The sequence below is a fragment of the Aplosporella prunicola genome, assembly GCF_010093885.1.
Source record: "Aplosporella prunicola CBS 121167 unplaced genomic scaffold K452scaffold_10, whole genome shotgun sequence".
Taxonomy (NCBI): domain Eukaryota; kingdom Fungi; phylum Ascomycota; class Dothideomycetes; order Botryosphaeriales; family Aplosporellaceae; genus Aplosporella; species Aplosporella prunicola.
Window position 1 is genome coordinate 80,420 of NW_022983538.1, and position 16,354 is coordinate 96,773.

At 57.1% G+C, this 16,354-nt stretch overlaps 7 protein-coding genes across 7 annotated transcripts in view; 5 read left to right on the forward strand and 2 right to left on the reverse strand.

Moving 5' to 3' along the window:
• Positions 1 to 925: 925 nt before the first annotated feature.
• Positions 926 to 1,655, forward strand: K452DRAFT_248212 (uncharacterized protein; the record flags this gene model as incomplete). Its single annotated transcript, XM_033538086.1, has 1 exon — positions 926 to 1,655. A coding segment is annotated over exon 1 (243 nt), but the record flags the coding sequence as incomplete, so codon positions are not given.
• K452DRAFT_225808 (uncharacterized protein) lies at positions 1,130 to 1,294 on the forward strand (the record flags this gene model as incomplete). The annotated part of the gene is made up of 1 exon (XM_033536780.1): positions 1,130 to 1,294. The coding sequence occupies one exon, from the start codon at positions 1,130 to 1,132 to the stop codon at positions 1,292 to 1,294; it is 165 nt and encodes a 54-aa protein (XP_033398446.1).
• A 53-nt stretch (positions 1,656 to 1,708) lies between the features above and the next one.
• On the reverse strand, positions 1,709 to 2,226 carry K452DRAFT_286368 (uncharacterized protein). The gene has a single exon (XM_033540281.1). It carries the CDS (start codon positions 2,151 to 2,153, stop codon positions 1,752 to 1,754), a length of 402 nt encoding a protein of 133 aa, XP_033398447.1. The 5' UTR covers positions 2,154 to 2,226; the 3' UTR covers positions 1,709 to 1,751.
• On the forward strand, positions 1,999 to 2,823 carry K452DRAFT_10074 (uncharacterized protein). Its single transcript, XM_033534898.1, has one exon. It carries the CDS (start codon positions 2,200 to 2,202, stop codon positions 2,785 to 2,787), a length of 588 nt encoding a protein of 195 aa, XP_033398448.1. The 5' UTR covers positions 1,999 to 2,199; the 3' UTR covers positions 2,788 to 2,823.
• A 1,800-nt stretch (positions 2,824 to 4,623) lies between these two features.
• K452DRAFT_307666 (uncharacterized protein) lies at positions 4,624 to 8,803 on the reverse strand (the record flags this gene model as incomplete). The annotated part of the gene is made up of 2 exons (XM_033543091.1): positions 4,624 to 7,985; positions 8,041 to 8,803. 2 exons carry the CDS (start codon positions 8,801 to 8,803, stop codon positions 4,624 to 4,626), a joined length of 4,125 nt encoding a protein of 1,374 aa, XP_033398449.1.
• A 1,492-nt stretch (positions 8,804 to 10,295) lies between these two features.
• Positions 10,296 to 10,908, forward strand: K452DRAFT_10151 (uncharacterized protein). The gene has a single exon (XM_033534904.1). The coding sequence runs from the start codon at positions 10,374 to 10,376 to the stop codon at positions 10,737 to 10,739; it is 366 nt and encodes a 121-aa protein (XP_033398450.1). The 5' UTR covers positions 10,296 to 10,373; the 3' UTR covers positions 10,740 to 10,908.
• A 751-nt stretch (positions 10,909 to 11,659) lies between these two features.
• K452DRAFT_297279 (uncharacterized protein) overlaps positions 11,660 to 16,354 on the forward strand; it is a gene marked incomplete at both ends in the record, with an annotated part of 6,867 nt that continues 2,172 nt past the window's right edge. Inside the window, 2 exons of the mRNA XM_033542004.1 lie at positions 11,660 to 15,784; positions 15,842 to 16,354. The exon at positions 15,842 to 16,354 is cut by the window's right edge and continues 2,172 nt beyond it. Coding sequence (XP_033398451.1) covers positions 11,660 to 15,784; positions 15,842 to 16,354 — 4,638 coding nt within the window. The remainder of the gene's footprint in view (positions 15,785 to 15,841) is intronic.

Here is a 16,354-nt window from a genome sequence, read left to right on the forward strand (position 1 = left end):
GCCGCCGGCAGCGGGCGTGGGGGTTGAAGCGACGGGCCTGGGCGGGCGAGGGGAGCACGGGGAGCAGCAGCAGAGGCATGAGATGAGGTTTGGGCGGTGAAGGGCAGTCGGAGATTCGCGGAGTTTCGGGCCTAGGCTTGCCGGGCCCCAGCAGGCCAGGGCCCGTAGGGCTGACGAGCAAAAGCCGCCAAGCGCTTACCGGGCTTCTCGCTCAATGACATCTCTCACCCTCGGCCTCTTGCTTCCACACCCCCTACCGCGTTGCTGCCTTGGGGCCGTCCTCGTGGTTGCCTTGCTGAGCCGCAGCATCGCAACATCATGCCATTTCAGCCGTCGCCACTCAGCAGCTCCCTCTACACAATCACCACTCATCTCTACCTACTTCTCTGCATGCTGATCCTCAGCAAACGACGGGGCTTGGCGACCCGCCTCCCCACATCCACCGTCACTGACTCTCGGACGAGCCCGAACAGCGCCTAAACCCTCACGGGCAACGCCCGGTTTCCAAAATAGGCCTGCCGTAGAGGGTCCTGTCACGGGCCCGCAATCCGAGGCGCAGCAGCGGATGACGAGAGGCAAACCCACACTGAGTCTGACCTCAACTCCATCCCAAGCCCCGGCAAAGGCATCGTACTGGACCCCCGTGTGGTCTAAGCCGCAGCTCTCGGATCACGCATTGAGCACCTGGCTGGCTCTATCCTTAGTACACCCAACGTTGATACCGCAGCAGCAGCAGCAGCAGCATGCTGCGGTTACAGTCTGCGAAACACCTTGGATATAAGTAAGTCCCAGGCGTGTTACCATGGCCGCCATCACTCTGCAATCCATCAGTTGTTCTCTTCTTCTCTTCGCAAAAGCCAGATATCCTTTCCTATCTTCAGCATCTGCATCTGCATCTACTTGCGTCCTTGCATTTACCCGAGAACTCCCACCACCCCAGCTCGTCTGCATTACCCAATCCATCCATCCACCCATCTATTCGTCTCTATTACCTTTTCTATGGGCCGTGGTGGTTACAATTAAACCCGTCTGAACCACCAATCACCGAACCGTCATCTCAACCTTGTCATCCAATCATCCCATACTATTTCACCCATTGAGGCCCCCCACCCACTCCACCCTCGCCAAAATGTGCATCCGCCTCGTGGAGAAATACGCCGTCTGCGGCTGCACCTACCACGTGCACTCGATCGACCCCTGCGCGAGCTACGGGCACCACGCCGTCGTCGACCGCGTCGTTAGCGTCGGGTATTGCTGCACGTCGCACGCGAAGACGACGGCAGTGCACGCGTAGTAGCACAAGGCGACGTAGGCCGGCGCACCGCAACCCAACCACACTCCTCATCTTTGCTCTACCTTTTTCCGATTTGCTTCCGCAAACACTCCCTACTGCTGCCCGGTGCAGCGTGGATGCGAACATGCGAACCCGAACCCGGTATTGCTGCATGCATGCACTTCTTGTGCGCCTGCGTGCCCGCTTGCTGGGTCTCGTCCTGCATCATGCATGCTGCTGCGCTGCGGCCTTCTTACGACGGAGCTGGACTCCGTCGACTTTTCCTCTCAATCACCACGCGCTGCGCGTTCGCCTCTCTACCTACCTGCCATGTGCCTCGCGGCGCAAGGTTCCGCAAGCGGGACAAGAGCAGGATTTCGTCATTAGACAATGAGACCAATGCTCTAGACGAGTCCTTGGTTTGTGTTTTTCGATTTCGGTTTTTTGGTTTTTGGTTTTTGTTCTTGAAGGATGTTGTTCAGCAAGCGGCATTTCCTGGCGTTTTCACCTTTCTCTCGGATTGAGTTTCTGTCTTTCTGTTTATTCGAGCGCTTGCGCGGATGTTGTTCTGCATGGCATCGCATGGCATCGCATGGCATCGCATCGCAGCGCACGCAATGCGTCTCTGCTCCTTTCTCCCTTCAACATCTTCGGCGTTGTATTGCATTGCATCTGCATCTGCATCTGCATCAAAGCGGCGTTCAAAGCGGCATGCCATTGGCATTTGATCCCTTTTAGCTTTACCCCACTTCTTCACTTCTTGCTCTTTCTGCTTTTTATATACACGGCGCACCCCTCTACCTATTCCTCTAGATAGTAGCCAGACAGCACACGTGACCTCGCGCCACGCCGCTCCGAATCCACGATTTGATTTCTGCATCCTAACTCCATCGTCCCTTCTTCAAGTGCCAAAACCACTCTGCCTCATGCCTATTTATCTAGCAAACCATAGGTACCAACAACAAAACAGACACGCTCACGCCACCACCGGCAACGGTTACCTAGGTATGCATCACCACCGCCGCCGCCGCCGCCGCTGTGGCCGAGCCGAAGCCCGCCCGCCCTCGCCCTCGCCCTCGCCACAGCGCTCGTTCCTGGCCCCCAAGCCCAACCCGGTTCCGCGGTCGCGGCCACGTGGGCCTGCGCCGCGGAGCGCTGACTTGGCACGCCTAGGTACCCAGTTCGCGGTGGCCCGATCGCGGGGGTCCGGCGTGCTGGGATGCTGTGTGCGTGCACCGCCACGCCACGATGATGCCGTGGCTGGCTGGCTGCCTGGCCGGGTACTGGGCCTCTGCGTCTTTGGTGTGAAGGACGGTCGGTCGGTGGGGTGGGTTGGGTTGGGAGGGCTTGTAGGTAGGGATGTTTTGGGAAGAAGGAAGGAGTGGCGGCTGGTGAGGTTACGTGGGATTGGGATCGGATTGGGATCGGGAAGGGATTGTGATCAGGATCACGATTACGATAGAGCGATTGGGAGCGCGATCCGCGCGATCCGCGCGTGTTTGGCGCCAGGGTAGTGTTCCTACGCAGTAGATGGATGGGTTGGAGGGGCGGGAGACCCGGTCCGCGGAGCTGGGTAGGTAGGTACCTAAGGTAGGTTGGATTGGGTTCGATTGCGCGGGCTGCAGCTTGATCGCGGAGGGGTTGCGAGATGGTATGTGTGGTACCTAGGTATCTGTGCCTCAGGATCAGATAGGCAGGTCTGTACTGTACTGTACGGAGTACCTAGGAGGGGATTGGGCTTTGGCCTTGGCTTTGGCGTTGCCGTGCTAAGTGGGAAAGCTTGCGAGGTGGGGGCTGGATGTCGTGGGGTGTTCGTCATGCGTTAAGCGTGCGCTAGCTAGCTGCCTAGGTAGGTACGCAGTCTATGCGCAGTACCTACATATGGGCTTGTTTTTTGCTTTTTGTGCTGTGCTCTTTTTTTGTGGTCGAGGAGGGCTGGGGCGGCGGTTGCCTGGCTGCTTCCTTCGTTATGCGCTCGCGCGCTGGCGTGGGTCGCATCTTTGCGGGAGTGCCGTGGGCCGTGGCGCGTGAGGCTGGTGTGTGGGGTTGAGGGCGTGCCGCGTGGCTGCGGGCGGGTTTGCGGGCCTGTCTGCGGCTGGGGGCCGTGGGTCCTGCGCCGTGTGTGTGTTGTGCTTTTTTATTTTTGTACTTCGGTACTTGCTAATAGGTAGGTTTTGACCGCCTAGCTACCTAGTTCTTCTATAGCTAGAGTTACGTCACGCGAGGTGGTTGGCTTTCTTTAAACACCTAATTTACGGGAGAAGATAAAAATATGTATATTGGTCCCTTTTAATCACTCATCTACCTTACCAACACAACGTTAAGACAAAACAAAACAAGTGCTTTATTGTAGATATCTATCAAACATTCAGATCAGTCTTAAAAACGCGCTTGCTCCCGAATAGACCACAAAAAACGAATTATTGAAATACAACACAGCGTTTAACTGAACCGCCAGCCGACCAAAAAAGAAAACCACTTTACCATCCCGGTGGGTAGAGACACCATTACATAGATAACCTTTTAACAAGCCATATTCTCTATCACCAGCACTGCTTAAATCGCTATTTAAATTCATAGATCCAATTCCCGAAACGCCTTAACCTGCACAGGTAGAGAGCAAACACACACAACCGCACCTAAACAAACACCTCACGCACCACGCATCCAGACAAACCGCACAAAGAAAACCAAGCAGGCAAAGAAGAATAAACCCTATACCAATACCAATACTACTAATACCGCTAACTACCTCCCTACGCACCAACCATTCCTCCATCCCAGCATATCCATCCCATCGCAGTTTGTTTGTTTGTACTGTACGACACCATACCAAACGACACCGAACAAGCCAAGCCAGGCTACTGAATATCCGTTCTTTCCATTCGCCGTCATGCTTCATTCGTGATTACATCCATGCACAGTGCAGTGCATTGCAGTGCACAATGCCATGTCCATGTCCATCCCCACGTCCATGCTCATAGGTACCCAGTTCCACCCCGTGTAAGTCCAAAATGGCCGAATGAGTCCAAGAAACCCCAAGTCCAATAAAAAAAAAAAAATGAAAGTCAGCCAATCCCGCGCCGTGCCGTGCCCGATATCCGTGTCCGCGTCCGTGTCCGTAGTTCCCTCCTCCCATTCGCTGCTATCCTACCTATCCCCTTTGTGCTGTTTGTTTGTTTGTTTGTTTGTTTGCTGGGTTGTTTGTGTTTTTTCTGTGTGCAGTCCCATTCGCTCCGTCATGTCCCGTTCCGATCTGATCTGATCTGCTCTGCTCTATCCCATTTCCCCAACCCACCCAACTCAACTCAACCAACACATCCGACTTCACCCCCACTCACATCCCTCTCTCAGTTGCCAAAGTAAAGCCTCATAGCAGCAAGCACTCTGCGTCTACAAACCGGGCACTGGTCCACCCGCCTTGCACACGCCAAACAAGCAACCACATGCCCGCAATCATAAAACGCCGCGTCCGCGGCCTCCTCCCAGCAAATGCGACAAAGGCGTTCCTCTTGCTCCGCCTGCCGCCAATGCGTCACTCCCTCGCCGAACCTCCGTCCGCCGCGCCAACCGCCATGATACGCGTTCCCGGACGCGGCCTCGACCAGCGAGCCCTGCCCGTCCGGAAGGTCCCCAGCAAAAGACCCCGTGTACACGTCGCCGTTGGCGTGGATGAGTTGGCCTTGGCCGTGCCGCCGCCCCAGCCGGAACGAGCCCGTGTAGCTGCTCCCGTTGTGGTACCACCGCGTGCCTTGCCCGTGCATCTTGCCCTTCACCAGCGTGCCGACGTACCACTCTGACGAGAAATGGTCCAAAGTGTAGTACCCGTTCAGCGGCGGCGTCGGTGCGAAGCGCATCGCGGTCGCGTAGGCCAGGTAGTCGTGCGGGTCCGGGAACAGGCCGCGCGATTCGAGCGCGTCGCGCTGCGTGTCCGTGAGGCGCGCCATCGCGATCAGGATGCATGCGTTGTGCAGGCCGGCGGCACTGAAAGACTGCGAGGCACGGCTTTCAAGCGGGGATGCGCTGGTGGGGGATTCTTCTTCATAGATGTCGATGGCGATGCTGGCGGGGAAATTGGCGATCTTGCGGATGAACGGCTCAATATGCTCGTTTTTCTTGACCATGGTACTGCACGTCGACCTGAGACGCTGCATCTCAGGATCGAAGGTCTTGAGGAAGAAGTAGATCTCTTCGGTGGGTGGCGTGGCGACGGGCGGTGGAGGAGGCGGGACGGTGATGTCGAAGGGATTGACAAATGGCTGACTTGGGTCTCTTACGACGTCGATGTTGAAAACCGTGCCGTCTTCACCTATGAACGCAGGTGGCGCTACTGGTGGAGGTGGTGGCGGAGGGTGAGTGTGTACAGATCCCGACTCTCCCATCTCTGTGTCATCTCCTTGAGCTCCCGCAGCCAGTAGATCAGCAGCCACTCCCATTTCCTCAGAAACGTCCGCATGGTGGCGGGCAGCCTGAGCCACGACCCCAGCAGCCTCGGCAACCACCACGTCCATCTGCTCATTCGTAGGTGCTTCCGCAGTGCCTTCATCGTCATCGTCCGGATCGCTCATGAGGGTATCTTCGACGTGAACATTGGAAGAGGTGGTGTTTCTGGCATGATCAATGTCCTGAGACGTGCCTGGACTATTTTGGTCCGCTGGTACCGCGACCGCGCCATTGGAGTTGGATTCAGTCTTCGGTAGCTCAGGTAGTGTTGGGAGATCCGCCACGTGCACCCATATCCTACGCTCAGGGTAGTCGCTCGCGACTGACTTGATCATACCCATCTCGGTGCCCTGGCCACTAAACTGCTCGAATGTCGTGCTGCTCCGCAGGTTTGGCCGATGGGAGGTACCTTGGGCATGGTCGAAGAACCAGAATTTGCATTGTCGAGGATCCTGGATGCGTTCAATGGCAGAGGCGATTGCAGCCCGAATAACATCTGCCGTAGCCGTGGGATGAACGTGTATGGTACGAGCAAGCTTTAAACGTTGATATTTGTGTTCGTTCGGGTCGATCATGCCAGGCCCATGATGCATCAAGAAAGATTGTGAGTCGAAGACTTCAAAGTCTATCATCTGACCTTCCGCAAGCTTGCTGTTAGACTCCTCCTCCGAGGACCGCTTGAGCCATTCCGGCACGTTCCAAACTGGCTCTGAACCTGCAAAGGCATCCGATGCGATGTCGTTTCGGACAAACAAAAGGATATATGCCAACGGTCTTTTCGGATCACCGCCTTCGTGCATGTCAACCGCCTTCTTTGTCAAGCATACCACGCGATTCTCATCCTTGGCATCATAGTATGCATACCACTTTCCACCGAGACCGGCCGGGCGTAATACGGAATAGTATGAACCAGACTGCAAGCTGTCTTTGTGTGCGACGAACCCGTAGAAGACATAAGCTTTGCCCTTGACATCGACGACGTCCTGGAACGCGACCTTGTCCGAGAGCTTCTTCATGGTGCGAGAACTGGTGTCGAATTCTTGGCGTTCAAGTTCGATGTGCAATATCTCAGGCGGCCGATGACCCTTGTGGGTGAGATTTGATGCCTTGTCAATGGCAATTTGGATGTCGTTACAGTTCTTGACGGGTACACGATAGCTCGGGTGGTTGGTGAGACGATCCCTTTCAGGACCAAAAAGCTCCTTGAACCTCATAGCTTGCGGTGTGCCTGTCAGTTCCAGCTCGAGCTTGGCCCTCAAGATTTCCCAAAGTTGGATCACGTCCAGTTTCCCCAAATGCTCATCAAACCCGTACCATTCTAACGCATCCCAGATCTCTTCCAAATCAATGGCCTCGCAACCAGGCTGGACATCGGTGCGCATTCTGTACAAAGTACGTTGGAGTGCAGCAAGGAGTGGTTTCGGACGCTTACGCGCCTCGGTGACTGGATCCGGAACGGTGACGCTGTAGAGGAATTCCCGAAAAGGCCTCAGAAGCATCCAAGATGAGATTGCAGAAATTATGTTACCGTCATGTGTGCTGTACTCAGGATCGCAGAGACCTTGTAGTCCGGTCATCGCAAAGTTGTCCCAACGATTGTCCCGGCCATGATGCTCCCAAAGGCAACCGGTTTCGTCGTCGACGACGCGAATGTAGCAAGTGAAGGATAGAGTATCATTCCGAAGCAGAGCTTGCCGCTGGCCTCGATGGCGCCGATGAATATCCTCATAAGGACCGTGGAAGCGCGTCCAACCCCAGTCCGTGGAGTTGGGGCCAAACCTGTGGCAACATGACTTGTAGTAGTTGACGCGCGGCTCTTGGGGGTTATAAATGACGACAGCGACTTGCGCTGCGACGCTAGGGCGCTTTAAAACTGGATCCGTAAGTAATGGGAGAGGCGTCTCTTGGTATTCTTTCGGTGTAGATTCCTGAAAAAAGTGTTGTGGTGCACCGTGACGCGATGCCTTGGTGGCATCTTCCGCAGTCCCTTGATTGGAGGGACCGCTGTCTTTCCTATCGTCGTCCTTTTTAACAGAGAGACATTCCACGTAAACGCTCAGATACTCCGTATCGTTGCCCTTGGGGTAGAACTTGATTTGCCAGTCATACCCTCCCACATTGGCGGCAGGCGATCTCATAAGGTATTCCTTGTTCGGGTTCTCTCTGTTGCCGTTGTAGTGATCTAACGTCCAATGGAAGCGGCCACTCGGTCCTGCAGTGTACTCCGGCTCATTGAGAGCTGTGAAAGTGCGGCTTTCCCAGTGTTCATCTGCGCAACCATTTAGTCCTCAGAGGGTTATCTGACGAGTTGATATGTGACTTACGATCCAAGGCGCTAACTTCGCCCGCAGCCTCTATCTCCCTCAGCTCATCCTCGCTAGGGACCGAAGTATCCTCACGAATTTCTCTCCAACGGGGCATGTCGTCCTCGTCGTCGTCAGAAGAATCCTCGTGCTCACCTCTTGGCGAAGGTGGATCAAGATGAGCAATGGGCGCTGGTGGTGGAGGTGGCGGCAGTGACGCAGGGCGACTGTCGCCGGAGTCGACAGAGCTGCCGTGGGAATTCACACGGACGAGGTTCTCGTTTACTTCAGGCGCGGGTGTGCTGCCTGTTTGTGAAGTATGAGTAGCGGAATGATCTGCGGGAGCACCGTCCATCGAGGCGGCTGGAACGAGACCAGGAGCTTGTGCGAGGCTGGCGACCTGGATGGTGCCTGGCATGTCTGGCGTGGTGTCCATAGCGTCGTGCGCGTTATGAGTACGCGGCTCGAGCGCGGACCCAGTCTGGTGATTCGTTTGCGACTCGCCTGCTCCTACCGAGCTCGCGGTGCCGTCCATGTCTGAAGCTTCGGAGGCGTCGTCGTCGTCTTCGTCGTCGGAGACGTCGTCTTCCTGATGCGAGGCAGGCAAGGCGGTAGGGGCGGGCGTGTGAATGTCTTCGGCATGCGCAGTGGGAGGGAATCGAGGGCTGCGCGGGCTGTGGGGGCTCTGCGGGCTGCTGCGAGGGAAGGCAGCAAATGTCGCAGGCGAGGGGGAGCGCTGAGCGAACAGCAAAGGCGGAGGATCTCTGCTCGCGGTGACGCTCATGGTGACTCAGCACGGGAACAGGCAGGGAAGGAGGTCGAGGTTTGGGTGGTGAGGGCGGGCGGCGGTAGATGAAGCTCCCTGGCTTATCGGCGGAGCAGAGTCAGAGGCTCCACGTAAGACGACATGCATGTACAACACTGGCCCAGTCGGTCGCGGGGGTAGACAGGCGGGAGGCGGTTCATTTATCTGGCAGGCTGCAACGGTGCTACGTAGAGTACAGTGCCATCCATGGACCCGCAGCCTCACTCCTGCCCGCCCGCGAGAGCTATGGCCTCGCCCGAGCTTCTCCACTGTCGCGCCATACCCGCCCGGGCCTAGCGCCCCGCGCCCTCCAGCACTGCAGCCTGCCCGCCTCCACGCGCGCCCGTGATGTGGTGTTTCAGCACTGCACCAATCGTGTCGGCCTGCATCCCCGTGGCATGATTAGGCATTGGCTGATCACTGGCGATCTCCAAGCCTCTGTGGCCTCCTCCAGGCCTCCAGCTTACCCAAAGTGCCTGACAAGCAACACGTCCCTCGACGCCACTTGTGCTCTGTGGGCTTGCGGAGATTTTATAGACGAGACCAGCTGCTGGAAAAAGTCGTTCGGAGTAATTCTACGCTACAGCCAAGGTTAGCACATGATGGGTGTACGGAGGAGGAGTTTATAGAGGTAGCTTGTGGTGCGTTCGTTCGTTCATTCATGCCCGTCTGATACGTGTACCTTTGTCTACCTCCCACCGAAGTTGCTGGAAGAAGCCTACCTAGGCGATAGATGACCCATTGTCTACGGGGTACCTGCTGTCCCCTGATGATCATCTTTCCACATGGAACTCGGTGTCTTTGACTGAAAACGAGCACGCGCGCCCCTGTGGACTTCGCGGGATTGCTTTGTTGAAAACGTCTGATGCAACGATGCCACGCACACAATGGAAAGACATGGCCGGGCGCCACAAGTCCAGCCAAATGCCGTGTTGCCACACGTGATGGACAGAAATTCTCCCGCAAGACGCGACGTCATTGGCCAGGCGATCCGCCTTAGCTAAGCAAGGACCCTCGACGGCGGGCCCACCAGGCATTTTCCACAATCCACTCCCCTTTGCGCGTGGCTGATCTAGCGCTCGGGCCCGCCCCTTGTCGCACGCGTGACGCCCGCTGCCAGCCGGGGCTGATGGGCGATTCTCAGGCAGGCCAGGACGAGGGGATGCAGGCGTTCGGCAGGCCTGCAGCAGCAAGTCTGTCGCCTGGCCCTTTCCCGCCCGCTGGGCCGCAGCGCCCGTGTGTGCGTCGTTTCTTCTGCGCGACGCCGAGGCTGCCCCCCGATCTGAGTCCTGACACACCCTCAACGGGCTGTGCATGGAAGCGTGCCGCGAAACCTCTTAGCTCCTTGTCCGGGTCGGGCCAACCATGCGTCACCGCAGCACATCTTCAACAGCCGGCCAATGGCGACGGCGGCCGCATCTGCCAGCGGCATTGGAATCTGCGGGTCGACTCGGGCTTTCCCAGATGCAGCAGCAAGGCACACCAAGGCGGCGGATGCACGGCGTAACCGTTCTCGATTTGCGTGGCCGTGAAATTGGACCTTGCGTGCATGATGCCCGTTCCTCGTCTCGTCTCCTCATCCGCGACTCCATCTCCTCTGCATCCACAACAACACCACGCCATCTACCCCAGCACCATCGCCCGCCATCGCCCCCGCAACCTGCACCCTACACCGGAATGCGTCGTGCGCCCTAGCTGCCCACACGAGCGCCCTCGACACTGCACGCCGCCCGCCAACACCGCCATCAGCAGGCCGCAGCCAAGCCGCCACGTCAAGCTCATCGAACCGGGGTGCGACGAGACGTACCGTTGCTCCAGCTGTCAAGCGCAGGCCGCCGCGACAGGCACTGCCATTTCCATCCATCCATCCGTCCATTACCGCCGCAGCCAGCGCCGTGTGTGCCGAAGCGCGTAGAGGCCACGCTCATCGAGAGCCAGTCTCGGTCGCCGCAGCGTTCAGGGCGACCCGAGATTCTCGCCAGCCCGGTTCTGGCCTTGCCCTTCGGATCGCTGGGCTCCATTGCGGCTGTTCCTCCCTCAAAGCACGGACTTTGCGCTAAGAATTAGGGTTCGCGCTAGGCTATTTTTGGCGCCGATTCTCCATCCCAGTTCTCACTCGACACCCGTCAACCCTCGATTACACAAGACTGTAAGTGACTTCCCTTGATCTGTGTTTCCCTTGGTTTTCGCGGAGAAACAATCTTCCTACCCTCGTCTCCTTCACCACCACCATGGTTCCTGCTGCGTCAAGACTTGCCTGTTCCTGCCTACTCCACGGACCCGCCCGTGAATCTGGACCATGTTACCTTCGGATCTCTCGCAGTATCCCCCAACGGATACAATGTTGCTGTCACTCTTTCATCTTCCCCCCGCCATCTATTTCCGAGGTTTCCCGGGCAACCCTCGACGATGCAATGTGGCCACGTTACAAGCAATCGTGGCGAATCGATAGGTCCTCGCCGGCGGGTCGACCACCAACCCTGGTGATGAAGTCCTTGGTAGAGAAGTATGGGGCACGTTCAAATCGTGAACCCTTTCTTCCAAATTTCGGATTTACATGGGGCGGCCCGGTTACGCAAGCGTCCTTGGGTTTCTTTAAAAGCTTGCTCTGTCGCGCCCCTCTCCTCTGTTTCTCCTTCCACGAGCACATCCTAGCATGCATATCATACTTTTCCATTAACCCCCCGGTCCTGCCAAGATGGCTCCGCTAATCAGTTATCTTTTCGAACAGAGTTTTCCCAGAATCGGGCCCTGGGAAACCATTCATGCTACATGCTTGTCTGGATCCATCAACAGCAGTAATACGAGTACGAACAAAGCGGATAGAAGACCGCTATGTCTTCACGATATCCATCTGGCGACCAACGGTACACACCTCGCGACCGAACGCCGCCACGCTATAACGACCGCAGAGCTTCCACTTTCTCATCTCGTAACGACGATTCCATCGCCGGACGAGGCCCCTACCCAGACTCTGTCATTGGATCCGGTAGAGATGTACCCCGAGGCCCCAAGGCCCTCACGGATACATCACGAGGCCCAGGTCCAGGGGGAGGCTCTTTTGTTCCTGCAGGGCCTAGAGGAAGGGGTACTGGGGGCTTTAGAGAGCTTAGGGATGCACCACCTCTCAGCGAAGGTCCTGAGAGACCCCGTGGTGGATCATCTTGGCGGGGTTCGGATCGGGATCGCCACTTCGATCGACGAGACAGGCCGATCTCGCCACGTGCGCGGTCGCCTGACAGGGACTCGAGGAACTCTAGAGACTCCTTCGCGCCTAGAGAGCTGGATATTGACCGGGCAAGGGGAAGCAGGAGGGACGGCCCGCCTTCTGCCGGGTCCAACTTTTCCGACCCGCCAACCGGTGGATTCGGTTTCCGCGGGGGCTTCAGTGGCAGAGGACGTGGTCGTGGAAGAGGCGACTGGGACGACCGAGGCCGGGGCCGTGGCTCTTTTGACGACAGGAGTTCGTTCCGAGGTCGGAGCCGTTCACGCGACAGATCCAGGTGGGACAGAGACACCGGCAGGGATGATCGCATCATCGACCGAAGAGATGACAGAAGGTTTGATCGGCGAGATGACGAGCGCGATAGGCCTCTCTACAGAGATGACCGGGAAGTTGATCGCTACAAGCGGCCAGACCCTGTCACGGTTAGAGAGGCTGACTTTCGACGGGCCAGCATTGCCAATGACAGGTTCAGTGGTCCGTCAAGTTCTTCGTCGCATCAAAGTCCCCGTCATCCTTCGATCTCTCATGCCAGTGGTTTAGATCGTTCCAGTACAGCTGACCTCACGAGAGACTTTCGCGACCTGCCTCCGGCCAGACGTCCTTCAGTAGTTCAGGACCCTGCCTCGGCCAAGGAGTTGCATCGAGAGTCTGACAAACTTCTTGCACAGCGTGCCGAAGCTTCTCAAAATCGCTACGGGCCTCGTGGGTCTTCGCCTCCACCTCAGGCTCCCCAAGTGCCTGCGTTTGGCTCTGTTTCTTTCAACAAGCCCTCTACCACTTTCACAACGCCCACGTCCAGCGTGTGGCGGCCCCCGCCGGTATCACAGCAGCCTGTTCCTCCCGCTTCCGGTCCGCCTTCAGGACCCAAGATCCCACCCAGCGCGCCAAAGGCCCTGTCTTCTGCTCCACCGACAGCTCCAACCGGGCCCAAAGCGACAAGAATCCCCGAGAAACCTTCAATCGACATACAAACGCCAAGTAGCCCTGTCAAAGAGCCACCGAAACCGAAACCGGACAATGTTCCTCCTCCACCTCCACCTCCCGCTGCCCCTGCCCGCCCACCTAGTGAAGTCCAAGAAGCTCCAGCCAGATCGCGCCCTCCTTCGCCACCGCGGGAGCCTCCTACTGCTCCTGCTGCGTTGCAGCAACGTCCACCTAATGCCGTTCCCCCAACGGGTCCGCGTGGTCTCGTTTCGCCCCAGCAAGCCCATAGCCGAATCGCTCCTCCGGTGCCTCCGCCAAATGTTCCACTTGGTCCAAGAGCGTCAGCTCCTTTCAGCACTTCGCCAAGAGGACCTGGCGGACCTGGCCCAGTTATTCCGACCGGTCCTAAGGCTGAACGAGGCCCTCCAGTAGCTCCCAGAGCAGCACTTTTCCCACAAGGTGACCGTTCATCGCTCAATGCTCCTAGACCGCCGATGATGGGCGTCCCCGGCCGCAATCTGCAATGGATTCGTCCGGACGCGCCCCGCTACCCTCGTGGCCTAGCACCTGTGCCTGTGGTTCCTGCCAAGCGGGATGTCGAAGGTGACGAGAAAGACAAATCTTTTGTTCCTTCCAGGCCCAGGTCTCCAGCCTTTAATGTACCTTCTCCGGCAAGCAGGCCCACTTCGCGAACTCCACCAAACGGCGATCTACTTGCCCAGCGCAGGAAATCTGCTGGTGAAGTAAGACCCCGTGACAATGTAGCACTACTTGCGGCACGGAGAAACTCTTCATTCGACGTTCCCGACAATGTCGCGCGGCCTACATCACAACCACAGCAATCCTCCTTGAAAATACAAACTGTATCGCTTCATACGCGCGAGTCACAAGTATCCGACGAGACTTCAGAAGAAGACGATGAGATGGATCTGGACGATGAGGAGGCTTTTGCAAAGGAGAAAGAGAAGTACGAGCGAGAGAAGGCTCGCCTGGAGTCGCGACTCAAGAACCTCGAGGACGAGAGCCTTCGGTCTTCCGCGCCGCTTAAGATAATATCGAAGCTATCGCGGGTCTCTGAAAATGCTTTACCCCGACCGGAACCTGCGAAGCCTGAGCCAGAGCCTGGGTTGCCAGCTGCCGTGCAAAAGATTGAAAAGATCGGAGAAGAGCTCGAAGCCGCGGTCGAAGAAGAACGCAGAGCAGAGGCAGAGGCAGAAAAGCAAGAGCAGGAGAAGCCAATGCCTGTTCCTGCCGAGCGCGAGCCTGAGATGGTCACAGAACCTGAGCCAGAACCTCGACCAGTCAAGCTTCCTACACCCACTGCAGACGAGGGTCCCGATGGTGACGTGGCAATGGAAGATGCCGCCGATGTTGAGGGAGACCGTGGATCCGAGAGTTCAGAAGATGAGTCCGCTGAGGACTTTAGCTCACTGCCATACCTCAACCGTGGGCCTCTTACTCCCCTGTCAGACCCAGATCAAGATGTAGGCCACAAGGCGAACATCATGGCCGCAATCAAGGAGAAGATGATGCAAACGCATCAAGCGGAACAGGATCTGCATGTCAGGCTTATGCATGATTTCAGGGTACAGTACAAAGAATGGGCTCTGGAGACTGCTCTGAGGGAAAGAGAGGCTGCTGCACGCGAAGAGAAGGAAAAAACCGAAGAGCAAGAAGCCGCCGTCTCTCCCAGCGAAGTCTCTACTGGCACACAACCAGTGATCAGGCAGCGTCATGTGACTGATTACGATTTGGAGAACATTATGAAGGAGTCTTTGAGATTAGAAGAGGAGCGGAAAGAAAAGCAACGTCGCGAAGAAGAAGCGAAAAATCCGTTCTTTGGAGGCCAGGCGCCGATCCCGGACATGAAGTCAGCCGACGAATTGAAAAGGCGAAAGTTTCGCAATACCAACCGCCTCCGGGAGCCTGCACCTGGCATCTTTACGTTTGGATTTGAGCCGCCAGAGGACGACTTCACCCCAGAGGAGCACAAACAACTCGTTACCGCTTACCATGAAACGCCGAAAGATTGGGGCGAGATCGCCAAGAAACTCCCCGGTCGCACCTTCAGGGAGTGCATCAACCATTACTACGCTACCAAGTGGAACGGTGAGTACAAAGCGCCAACGCGCGGTCGCAAGAAGCCTCGCAAGGCAGCGGCAAAGTCGTCAACAAGAAAGACGAGGATACCTTTTTCGAGCGCAGACCAGCCGGAAGGCGAAGAGGGCACGGTCACGACTGAACGTGGTCGGCCACGACGTGCTGCTGCTCCAACCTTCGGCGACAGGGAATTGGTGGACCCAGATCAATCTACGCCCGCGCCGACTCCCGGTCGGCAGAGAGGTGCTTCGCAAAGAGGCGACACGGCCGAGACTGAGAAGCCTGCAAAGCGACAAAGAGTCGCCAAAGAAAAAGGTAGCAGGAAAGGTCGAGCTCAGCAACTTGCGCCTGCTCCATCAGCATCGCCACAGAAGATCGAAAGGGAATTCAGTGACGTGTTCCAAGCAGATGGCAGTATGGAGGCCATGAGGCTTGCGCAATCACAGGCCGAAGAAGGAGCTCGAATGCAACTTCAGGGTCTGTACCAGTCTGATGGCCAGGGTCACCCGGCTGATGGAATCTTCGCGCCTACCGGATCTGCGGGACCCTTGGACAGGCCCAAGCCCGTACGTGGTCAGAGTTCTCGCGCCGGCGGCATGTCTAGCTACTGGTCCGTGAACGAGCTGACTGATTTCCGCAACTACGTGGCCTATTTCGGCACCGACTGGCCTGCCATCTCGAGGCAGATGGGGACGAAGACCGCTGCAATGGTAAATACGCAACATGGACGAGAGAGCTTAAACACATCGATTGCTCACCAACACCAGGTCAAAAATGAGTTTACCCGCAAGACCGAGTCAGGGGGCCATCCGGAACTCGTCCAGGCTGCCCAACTTGCGGATGAGAGGAGAAAACGGGGAGAAGACCTCGGGTCTCTGCCCGCGCCGTCGGCAGCTGTGAAGCGCAAGTACGATGCGATGCAACACGCGCAGCCTCGTACGCTTGCGCCCACTCCTAGTGATGTAGAGATGGAACACTCGCCCCCTATTCCTTCGCAGTTACCCACAGCCTCGTCTCCACATCCACAACAGCTTAACCGATTCCAGACTTTGGCCCAAGCAGCACCGCCACTCACGGGTTCCGGTCTGCAACCCGCCATTCTCACTTCGACGGGACTGTCTACTCCTCCATCTCATGTTCCTACTCATCATCATCACCAGTACAGCCGGTCGGCGCAGCCTCAAATCCCGCCTCAAGGTCCACGTCGAGGATATTTTGACCAACGCGAGTCCAGATCTAGCCTCGTGGCAGATATTAGACAGAATGCGCCCGACCCAGTA

Coding starts and splice junctions, on each gene's coding strand:
- K452DRAFT_286368 (XM_033540281.1), bottom strand. CDS start 2,153: ATGCAGAAATCAAATCGTGGATTCGGAGCGGCGTGGCGCGAGGTCACG.
- K452DRAFT_10151 (XM_033534904.1), top strand. CDS start 10,374: ATGATGCCCGTTCCTCGTCTCGTCTCCTCATCCGCGACTCCATCTCCT.
- K452DRAFT_10074 (XM_033534898.1), top strand. CDS start 2,200: ATGCCTATTTATCTAGCAAACCATAGGTACCAACAACAAAACAGACAC.